Source organism: Carassius auratus, chromosome 2, assembly GCF_003368295.1.
Source record: "Carassius auratus strain Wakin chromosome 2, ASM336829v1, whole genome shotgun sequence".
NCBI lineage: Eukaryota > Metazoa > Chordata > Actinopteri > Cypriniformes > Cyprinidae > Carassius > Carassius auratus.
In genome coordinates this window covers 20,962,618-20,974,330 of record NC_039244.1, presented here as the reverse complement: position 1 = coordinate 20,974,330, position 11,713 = coordinate 20,962,618, and the positions used below count along the sequence as shown (strand labels likewise).

The window sequence follows — 11,713 nt, the reverse complement described above, 5'->3', positions numbered from 1 at the left end:
TCTCCAGTGGAGAACTCAGTTTCATAGACATGGAGGACACACAACACAAAAAACAGACATCCCAAGAACCAAATCACCAGAGCAGGCTTGGAGAGAATCTACTGAAGCTAGAAATCTACTGGAGTCCATGTTTACAGAAACAACTTCATCAACCATTATGAATGGGCCATTTATTAACAATGGTTACTTTTGCTTAAAAGGGGAGGTGATTCAATACTTGGGGTAATTTAATTTTATATTAATCTTATATTAAGCAGCCCTATGAGTGATTCATCACCTATTCAGATTGTATCTGTATATATTTGTATGGAACCATTTTTGTATGCAGTGCCTTTTTAATCACATGACTTGTAATAAAAATTTTTTTAAAAACATTGCATTAAGAAAAGGATGTACACTTTGGGTAGCACTGAATATAATAACTTTAATTAGTAAATCATTAACAAGCATTATATAATGATTAACAGATCATAAGTTAATGCATATTTAGATAGCTAGAAACATGAGATAAAGTGCTTGTTAATGTTTACTAATGGAGTATTTTGACATTAGGGCTACCTAATGACAGATAATATAAATTCAAATGCAATGTCATGTCAACTTTCGATTCATATGCTCTTCATAAAAATCTACAAATGATTCAAACAGATTGTTATGCAATAATTAAAAGCCAATGTTAATTCACAACACTTTTGCTGCTACTGAGATGTTTTTTTCATCTTCAGATTTTTCCATAACATTTGTAAATGTAAAAAAGAGCATTAGGTAACATGTGAACTGAAAGTACTATGTGAGCATTGTTAGCCATTAACAGTTATATATATATACAGTATTGTTCAAAATAATAGCAGTACAATGTGACTAACCAGAATAATCAAGGTTTTTAGTATATTTTTTATTGCTACGTGGCAAACAAGTTACCAGTAGGTTCAGTAGATTGTCAGAAAACAAACAAGACCCAGCATTCATGATATGCACACTCTTAAGGCTGTGCAATTGGGCAATTAGTTGAAAGGGGTGTGTTCAAAAAAATAGCAATGTCTACCTTTGACTGTACAAACTCAAAACTATTTTGTACAAACATTTTTTTTTTCTGGGATTTAGCAATCCTGTGAATCACTAAACTAATATTTAGTTGTATGACCACAGTTTTTTAAAACTGCTTGACATCTGTGTGGCATGGAGTCAACCAACTTGTGGCACCTCTCAGCTGTTATTCCACTCCATGATTCTTTAACAACATTCCACAATTCATTCACATTTCTTGGTTTTGCTTCAGAAACAGCATTTTTGATATCACCCCACAAGTTCTCAATTGGATTAAGGTCTGGAGATGGGGCTGGCCACTCCATAACATTAATTTTGTTGGTTTGGAACCAAGACTTTGCCCGTTTACTAGTGTGTTTTGGGTCATTGTCTTGTTGAATCACCATTTCAAGGGCATGTCCTCTTCAGCATAGGGCAACATGACCTCTTCAAGTATTTTGACATATGCAAACTGATCCATGATCCCTGGTATGCGATAAATAGGCCCAACACCATAGTAGGAGAAACATGCCCATATCATGATGCTTGCACCTCCATGCTTCACTGTCTTCACTGTGTACTGTGGCTTGAATTCAGAGTTTGGGGGTCGTCTCACAAACTGCCTGTGGCCCTTGGACCCAAAAAGAACAATTTTACTCTCATCAGTCCACAAAATGTTCCTCCATTTCTCTTTAGGCCAGTTGATGTGTTCTTTGGCAAATTGTAACCTCTTCTGCACATGCCTTTTTTTTAACAGAGGGACTTTGCGGGGGATTTTTGAAAATAGATTAGCTTCACACAGACGTCTTCTAACTGTCACAGTACTTACAGGTAACTCCAGACTGTCTTTGATCATCCTGGAGGGGATCATTGGCTGAGCCTTTGCCATTCTGGTTATTCTTCTATCCATTTTGATGGTTGTCTTCTGTTTTCTTCCACGTCTCTCTGGTTTTGCTCTCCATTTTAAGGCATTGGAAATCATTTTAGCTGAACAGCCTATCATTTTTTGCACCTCTTTATAGGTTTTCCCCTCTCTAATCAACTTTTTAATCAAAGTACGCTGTTCTTCTGAACAATGTCTTGAACGACCCATTTTCCTCAGCTTTCAAATGCATGTTCAACAAGTGTTGGCTTCATCCTTAAATAGGGGCCACCTGATTCACACCTGTTTCTTCACAAAATTGATGACCTCAGTGATTGAATGCCACACTGCTATTTTTTTGAACACACCCCTTTCAACTAATTCAACTAATTGCCCAATTGCACAGCCTTAAGAGCGTGCATATCATGAATGCTGGGTCTCATTTGTTTTCTGAGAATCTACTGAACCTACTGGTAACTTGTTTGCCACGTAGCAATAAAAAAATATACGAAAAACCTTGATTATTCTGGTTAGTCACATTGTACTGCTATTATTTTGAACAATACTGTATATATATATATATATATATATATATATATATATATATATATATATATATATATATATATATATATATATATAATTAAATAATAATATCTTAATCATTAGTGAAAAAAAAAAAGTGAGTGAAGTGACGTGGCTGAGTACGGTGACCTATACATAGAATTGGTGCGCTGTATTTAACCCTTTTCAAGTGAACACACACCCGGAGCAGTGGGAAGCCATATTGCTGCGGTGCAGGGGGAACAGTTGGGGGTTTCGGTGCCTTACTCAAGGGTCTCACCTCAGTCGTGGTATTGAGGGTGGAAGAGAGTGCTGGTGATTCACTACTGCCGGACCAGAGACTAGAACCCACACATGTCTGACTCCCTAACTGAAAAAATATTAACTAACAATCTGTTAAGCATATAATGTTTGTTAATGATCTATCAATTAAAGTTAATATAAAATGTTACCAAATTTTGTCATCAGTAAGGGTATACTGTGATTATGGGGAATTCGGGACAACTTTGTTAACTGGACCTGTGCACGCTTCATCCTGATTCAGGCTAATTAGGCAAGGCAAGGCAAGGCAAGTTTATTTATATAGCACATTTCGTACACAATGGTAATTCAAAGTGCTTTACATAAAAGAAAGTAAAATAATCATGAAGAAAAATAATAACAAAAATAAAACAAGCAATTTTAAAACTTTTAAAATTATTAAAACATTTAAAACAGTTAGAAAATGGTTTTACATAAAAGAATAAAATAAAATAAAACAGTGAAAATATAGTGCAATCAGTTCGGACATTGCACAGTGCTCATTCAATAAATGCACAGCTAAAAAGATGCGTTTTGAGTCTAGATTTAAATGTGACTAGTGTTTTAGCACATCTGATCTCTTCTGGAAGCTGATTCCAACTGCGGGCGGCATAGTAACTAAAGGCGGACTCCCCTTGTTTTGTGTGAACCCTTGGTATTTCTAACTGACTTGATCCTAGTGATCTGAGTGGTATGTTAGGTTTATATTCAGTGAGCATATCTGCAATATATTTCAGTCCTAGGTCATTTAGTGACATATATATGAGTAAAAGTACTTTAAAATCAATCCTAAATGTAACTGGAAGCCAGTGTAAGGACCTGAGGACTGGTGTGATGTGCTCAGATTTTCTGGTTCTAGTCAGTATCCTGGCAGCAGCGTTCTGCATGAGCTGCAGCTGTCTAATGGTCTTTTTGGGAAGGCCGGTGAGGAGCCCATTACAATAGTCCACCCTGCTGGTGATAAAGGCATGAACAAGTTTCTCCAAGCCTTGACTGGAAACAAAACATCTAATTCTTGCGATGTTTTTAAATGATAGTATGCTGATTTAGTTACTGCTTTGACATGACTACTGAAACTAAGGTCTGTCTCCAGAATCACACCAAGATTCCTGACTTGATTTTTAGTTGTTAGGTATGCATTCACTTTGAACACTTCAACTTTGTTTCCAAATGCAATGACTTCAGTTTTTTCCTTGTTTAACTGAAGAAAGCTCTGGCACATCCAGCTATTAATTTCATCAATGCATTGGCAGAGGGAGTCAATGGGGCTGTAGTCATTTGGAGATAAGGCTAGGTAAATCTGGGTACCTAGGGTATAATTATATTGAATGGTGTTATGGCTGGTGATTCAGTACTATCATATTCATCAGTAACACAGATATGGTGAAATTGGTTGCCTAGTATGTCTTTCTGGCTAATCTGGTTTACCATGGTTTGTTGAATTTAATTGTAATTGTGAACACATATAATGATCTTTATGATACTGGACTGACCTGCACATTTGTGCTTTCTTTATTCTTCCAGTAACCTGGGTGTAAAGTCTGATGCTCTTGTGCTGTGATGTTGACGTTTAGTTTTTAGTTTTGATTGTTTGAATGTGAATCTTGTTAGTCCCATTACAGCTTTTATAATGCTGGAAAGATTATATTTATGAGTTGAATTCACATGAATGGACCCACAATGTCTTAATTATGAGTAGAGAACTCAAAGGCCCAAGATTCCAAGTTGTGTGCTTGTTAGGAAGAAAAGATGTTTAGTTATATTTTATGCTATCTTTGTTTCCTGTTTTTGTTATTATTATGAATTATTATTATAACATTGATAAAACACTCTGAGTTAAGTGGTCATTACACCCATTACTTTCCCATGACTAAAAAAAAAGCATTCAACCGCAATTCAACCAATGTGAAATGCACTCTGATACTGCTTACATGGTAAAAGCCCCGTGTGCGTGGGCAAAGAAGCAGACCACCATGACCTAAAAAAAACATCACCCAGAGTGAAAAGTACTGCCAAGGCTTGATTTGTCAAACATAAATGATACCATTCACATATTAAAATCACCTGTTTCAAATACAGATTGTGTTGTTCTTTCCAAATCTGATAGCTAATAAATATGTAAATATTGATTTCATATTGTATCTGGAACGCGCACAGATAACAACAGTTCATCAGACATTTTTGTTATACCTTAAAGCAATTAAACATAATGTGACCATGTTAATACTAATACAAACCTTGACCAGTGTTCTGGGCAGTGGCTTGTCTCGTATTTTCTTCCTGTGGTGGCGTGAGAGTGGAGCTCTGTCAGTGGGTGGTTGTTCCATGTGTCTCACTTCAGGGCTGAGCTTAAACAGACGGCGTCTTTCTTGAGGGTCACATCACAGGTGACAGTCAAGCTAGAGAATGAAGTCGCATATGTTGGGTTTCCATGCAGTTCTGCTGCTGTGGCTTCTGGTCTCCTCCTCAATGCAAGGTGGGTTTCACACATTCTTACCAATATTTAGAAAGTCTTGTATGTCTTGCCACTAGATTCCTTACTGCTGATGAAAATACTGATGCTAATTTGTTTGTTTGTTTGTGATATCTTATTTAAAATTAATTTCCTTTTATCTACATTAGAGTATGACTTAAACCTATCAGGCTGTCTGACTACCTCAAATACCAAAGTTCCTCAGAGGAATCTGGTTAGCTACACACACCAGCACAAACCCTTGTTCCCTGTGGATGCTGTAAGGTGAGAATCCATTCAGATTGTTGCAGCTTTATCTTGTATTATTAAGACAAAGAAAATCTAAATACAAACTAAATGAAAGCTTATTTTATCTGATATTGTTCAGACTGGAAAATTGTAATAATAGCTTGTTCTGTTTGATTCTGTAGATTTCTTACAATCAGACATAAAGTAATCTGCTCGGATCCCTCCTCACCATGGGCCAAAAAATCAATGAAGTACCTGGATGCAAAGAACAAACCTCGGCCAGTATCAAACAATGCAGCAAGTCAATCTTCGACCTCGGTTATTGGCACAGATTTAAACGAAGACACCTTTGGATGAAAATTATTGATGGACAGTATGAATTTGTATTTTTAAAGACTTTCTCATTATTTAACTTTATTGTACATCACACACTTCATAAGTAAATTTTTTTAAGTGTCAATTTATATGATTATTTTTTTAAAAGGACTGTATTTTCATAATTTGATATGTTTTATATCTACAAAGCTGATTGCACCGTGTTCTTCTGTCACTTAATATTATAGTTTGTCTATTAAACCATTTAGTATATAAAACCATGATCCGGACTCACAAAAACACACTGAAGAAGGCCTTGAGCTGAAATGGTTCTGATTTACCCTGCTGGTGAATAATTTAAAATAAAACAAAAGAACTGCAGATCATGGTTTCATGTTATATTTATATATATAAAATGTTATTGTATTAAAATTATTAAAAGATGCAATTAAGTTTTTATATTATTATTATTATTATTATTATTATTATTATTTTACAGTACGTATAGAGATAATGGTGTCAAATAAACTGAAATCCTCTGTCACAATACTTTGAAGTGATTTTTTAATCCATGTAGCCGTAAATATCAATATTTAGTTATTAAGTTATATTAAGTTATTGTTCAGAAAATAGATGGACCACTGTCTGGGCATTTTAAGAAAACTTAAATGTTATTTTCCACTAAAAAAAACACTCTACAAAAATGTAGAAATCAATATGTTACAGTAGCGGGCAATGAAACATCAAAAACCAAATTTAGATGCCTCTGACTAAATTCTACCCAGCACAGAAAACATCAAGAACTATACAAGAGCTTTTGGGGTAAATGTAGAGGCCTGTCATTATGCTCTTTTACAAAGTCTTGGTTTTGTTTTCCCTTACGAAAGGAAAATATATTTACCAATATATTTCTTAAAATATATTGTGATATATTGTAATATATTATTTTCCCTTTTTATTTTCTAATATTTTATATATTCGAATACATTTAATAATATATCGATGATACATATATTATATAATATATTGAAAAATATACAAATGATTGCCGCTTTCAATATATTGCAATATATTGGAAAAAATAAATACATATAAGAATATATGCTTAATATATTACATGATATTTTCCAATATACTGCAATATATTTTTGTTTCATAAGGGTTGGGGGTGTACTAGATGATTCTCTCAATAAGTTGATCAAAAACACATTACTTTTCATATATTATACATTATTACAACACCTCTCTCCCCAGTCTGGCATGAACGTCTCTTATGGTTCCTATATCAAATGAAGGCCCACCTTATACAAAATACAAAAAGTGCTGTGAGTGATTGGCTTGGTCAGTGTGTGTTGTGATTGGCAGCACTCGGTGCCTGGTCAGGAAATGTTATGCCCCTTACCATAGCTGCCTGCGAGCTTCAGTGTAAATATTGCGTCAAAATCAAATCAATTTGAGCATGATTTAAACTTGGATGATAGTAAACACTCTAAGTTTGTCTGCATTGGGAAAGCTAACGTGTCTCTGACATAGTAATAACACTCACTGCCTTCTCTAGTATAGCTCAACCAGGTCTCATCCTATTTGTCGATATTTGTGATATCACAAAACCCCGGAAAATATACATTGTAGTCCAAACCGGTTGTTAAAGTTTAAATAAAGTGAAAAAGCACAACAGAACCCCTTTAAAGAATATGTCTTGAATAGAAAAAAAATACAGTTATATATTTATATTGTGGTAGTGCATTGTGTTAGCAGCGCAAAAGGTTGTGGGTTAGTAAGTGTCTATTTCCAAAAGTACAAAAAGCCAACTGTACAAAGGCTGTTTTGACACATGTAAACTAATATATAATTTATCACTATTTGCACTTAGTGTAAAAAAAGTTTACCTTGTGAACTTGTTGTTTGGTTCAAGTAGTATCATTTACACTGAGTGTGCTATACAGCATCTACCCTACACTAAGTGTAAATTGCTGCTAGTTTTAAATGGATCAAAATATGATTTTATTATTTTGTAGTAGAAATAAGGAGGCAGAACAACAACAAAAAAAATCTAACTGTTCTTCTATCACACAAATAATAAATTAGTATGTGCTTAAGTAGGTCATTGTGTTTATATACGCACTTCCCCAATTCTGAGGAATAGCGAATGTCCTCGTTTCTTTCCTATGGTTAATTTGGCCAATCGTCATCTTACATACCAGTCATCTTGCGGTTTTCCAGCTGTGCTAAATGGCAAGGAGACAACTTTCTACCAGCTCTTGTGTAACACCCATGGGGCACAGAACGAAGCAAAAGATGAGTATTTTGTCGAAAGTATTATTCAAGTTGAGCAACAGAACAACACACCTAGAATAACACTACTAAAGCTGTATTCCATTCTTCTAGACATCTGCCAGCCACAACATTTACATTTATTAATTTAGCAGATGATTTTATTTTTAAATGACTTACAAAAGATGAACATTATAAGCAGTTTATCAAAGATTACCTTATTGATGAAAAGTCAAAGATGGGTACAAACTAGATAACATGATGGAACAGTAAATCTTTGGCCTACTATGATGCTCCACAATGGCTGAAATTAAAGACACAATGCTTTCCACAGTACTAGTGTGAAGGTTGTGAGAGAGCAAAACCTCACTGTGAGAGCTCAATATGAGGGTTCATGCAGGGGATGTGGAGCACCTGCCACTGCATGAGTGTTGTAGACCAAATTGTAGGAGGAAGAACCTGCTAATACACAGAGCTAGCTTTGGTTTGGATGGTTTTTCCCCTTTGATTAGTTTCCATGTGTGTTATTTCCATGACATGCACTTAAAAAAATATCTTTTAGCTTAGCAAATTCTATCAAATACTATGACACCATATATATGTTCTATTTATTGACTTAGTATTCATAATAGCATGTTCATCTAGAGGCATACAAGACATTAACACATTTTCGACTGATGTTGTATGTGTGATGACACAGGAAGTACAGTCAGGTGTAGATAAGCTCAGGAGCAGTTTCACATGGGAGGGCTGCATTTGGTTTAGAGTGACGGTGAAAGTGTACCTGTGGCTTATTGACGGATGAGCTGTTTTACATATTTGCATGCGGTTTGTCTTTTACGCCTCTCATTTTCCTCTCTTTTTGACGGTTCACTCTTTAGTCATGTTGACCGTCAGTTGACCGTCGAACATGAAATGTTATTATTTGACTTTATATATGCAAACCCCATACTGGTTATTATAAATGCATTGTACTGAGTACGAAAGGCAACACAAATCACTGTTCACAACTAGTTTTACTTCTGTAATTTGACAGAAACTGATTGAATCAAAGATTGGGGCCAGTGGTTGGTGGGAAGGGTTGAAAGGTATTGTTTCAGGTCGAGAAAGATGATTGTTTCAGAGGCAGACGATGTAAAGACAAGGACAAAGCAATGAAAAGAGAACTATGCACAATAAGACCCAAGACTTGCATTAATATTGTAATTTACACTACTGTTGAAAAGTTTTGCTCAGTAAGATTTTTTTTTTTTTTTTTTTTTAGAAAACTCACCAAGGATGAATTAAATAGATGAATGGTGACATTAAAGACATTTATAAGATTAAGAAAGATTTCTGTTTTAATTATATATATATATATATATATATATATATATATATATATATATATATATCACAAAATTGTTACAGAACATTTACAGTAAAATATGTTTCATATTAGAATGGTTTCTGAAAGATCATCTGTCACTGAAAACTGGAGTACTGGCTGCTGAAAATACATCTTTGACATCCCAGGAATAAATTACTTTTGAAGTATATTAAAGTAGAAAACAACTATTTTGAATGATAGCCTAATAATATTTCAAAATATTACTATTTGTATTTTTTGTACTGTATTTTTTATCAAAGAAATGCTGTCTTGGCGAGCATAAGATACATCTTTAAAAAATATATATTATAAATATATATATATAATATTTATATAATATTAGTATTTATTTTCTATTTATTATACTTAGATTTATTGTATTATTACAGCTTTCATTACAGTCTGTTATTAAATGAATTAACAGCATATAGTCATGTCTTCCACTGGGCAGCCATGTTACCACAAATACTATGTCTATGTCTAGCAGGTAGGCAGCTGTGTGGTTTCCTCTTTAATAACACATTCGTATAAGTTGGTCAAAGCATTTGAGCAGTCGACTTGATCAAGGTGATGCTGATTTTCACGGCTTGTGTATTTTGGGTCATATTTGGGTCCTTCAGTGCATTCGCTGGTAAGTTTTTCTCTGCGAACAAGGTGCTTTTATATGACTTGCAGAATGGTTCACTTGAAATAGAAAGAGTAAAGCTAAAGCTTGCAAATGTGGTTTTGAGACTTTACCTCTGTAACTCTGATGTATAACAGAGTGGTTTTGAGTACATGTTGCCTTGTGTGAGAATAAAATGAATTTGTACTAAAACATTTGATCAACATGAAGTATGAACTATAAATAATCAACCATTGAAATTAATTTGTCATTATTGTGTTTACATTTACAGATGGACCTACAATGAGTTGTTGCCTCAAACTAGGTCGTAGCAGACCGCCTTTGGACAAAGTATTGAGCTACAGGATACAAACTAAAGAACTGTGTCCTATAACAGCAGTTGTGTAAGTAAGTCCCTAAAAGGACAAAGTCATAAGATAAACTAGACTGTCTGCTGACTTTGCTAAAAATACATAAATTGCAATAAAGACAATATAACAATTTTAATATGAAGTTATATTTGCTAGAAGTACAGAAAGAAAAAAAATTAGCCCAAATAACAAAGTATACTTCCTTTACAGGATTCAGACTGTATCTGCGAAAAGACTGTGTTCTGATCCTAACAATGCCTGGACAAAGAGAGCCATGCGGAAGGTGGATGAGGAGAAGAGGAAGGGCAGATCTGATAACAGCAACAGAGCTGCCACTCAATAGCCAGTGGAACAGAGTGACAACCAGAAAGACAGAAGAGTATACGGAAAAGTCAGAGACAACCACAAATTGGTCTCACATAAGGGTCCCAAAGAAATGAGATCAGATTGTAAAAGGGAAGAAAAGGGAGTGTGAGGACATAAACAGTGAAAAATGTTGTTCTAAATGCTTTTTATTATATGTAACTAAAACTTGAATCATTTATTTTCTTAATTGTATTATTATTACTATGAACATATAAAATTATTTCTTTAATTAAATGAAATAATAAACTAAAACTGGCAATAGGTGGTGGTAGCTGTCTTAATGATTAAGTCATTGAGTCATTTTTTCATTCATTTGATTTGTTCAAATGGCTCATTCATTCAGGAGTGAAGTAAATGGTTCTTTATGAATGGTTCATTGAATCATTAGGCTTGTTCAACTTGAAGTGGGTCATCAGACACTAACGATCGAAATCAATATGTAACAGAAGTGGGCAATGAAACATGAAAAACCAAATTTAGATGCCTCTGACTAAATTCTACCCAGCACAGAAAACATGAAAACCCCCAAAGACATCCAGAACTATACAAGAGTTTTGGGGGAAAATTTAGAGGCCTCGTATTATTCTCTTTTACAAAGTCTTGGTTTTGTTTTGGGGGTGTACTAGACGATTCTCTCAATAAGTTCTTCAAAAAACACATTATTTTTCATATATTATACATTATTACAACACCTCTCTCCCCAGTCTGGCGTGAATGGCTCTAATGGTTCCTATATCAAATGAAGGCCCACCTTATACAAAATACAAAAAGTGCTGTGAGTGATTGGCTTGGTCAGTGTGTGTTGTGATTGGCAGCACTCGGTGCCTGGTCAGGAAATGTCATGCCCCTTACCATAACTGCCTGCGAGCTTCAGTGTAAATATTGCGTCAAAATCAAATCAATTTGAGCATGATTTAAACTTGGATGATAGTAAACACTCTAAGTTTGTCTGCATTGGGAA

General features: G+C 34.6%; 2 protein-coding genes across 2 annotated transcripts; both read left to right on the top strand.

The window, feature by feature from the left end:
• Positions 1-5,106: 5,106 nt before the first annotated feature.
• LOC113111017 (monocyte chemotactic protein 1B-like) lies at positions 5,107-6,110 on the top strand. The gene is made up of 3 exons (XM_026275391.1): positions 5,107-5,228; positions 5,375-5,489; positions 5,636-6,110. Exons 1-3 carry the CDS (start codon positions 5,159-5,161, stop codon positions 5,808-5,810), a joined length of 360 nt encoding a protein of 119 aa, XP_026131176.1. The 5' UTR covers positions 5,107-5,158; the 3' UTR covers positions 5,811-6,110.
• Positions 6,111-8,280: 2,170 nt separating this feature from the next.
• On the top strand, positions 8,281-10,729 carry LOC113041018 (eotaxin-like). The gene is made up of 4 exons (XM_026199274.1): positions 8,281-8,284; positions 9,962-10,042; positions 10,308-10,419; positions 10,597-10,729. The coding sequence occupies exons 1-4, from the start codon at positions 8,281-8,283 to the stop codon at positions 10,727-10,729; spliced, it is 330 nt and encodes a 109-aa protein (XP_026055059.1).
• The last annotated feature ends 984 nt before the right edge of the window (positions 10,730-11,713 follow it).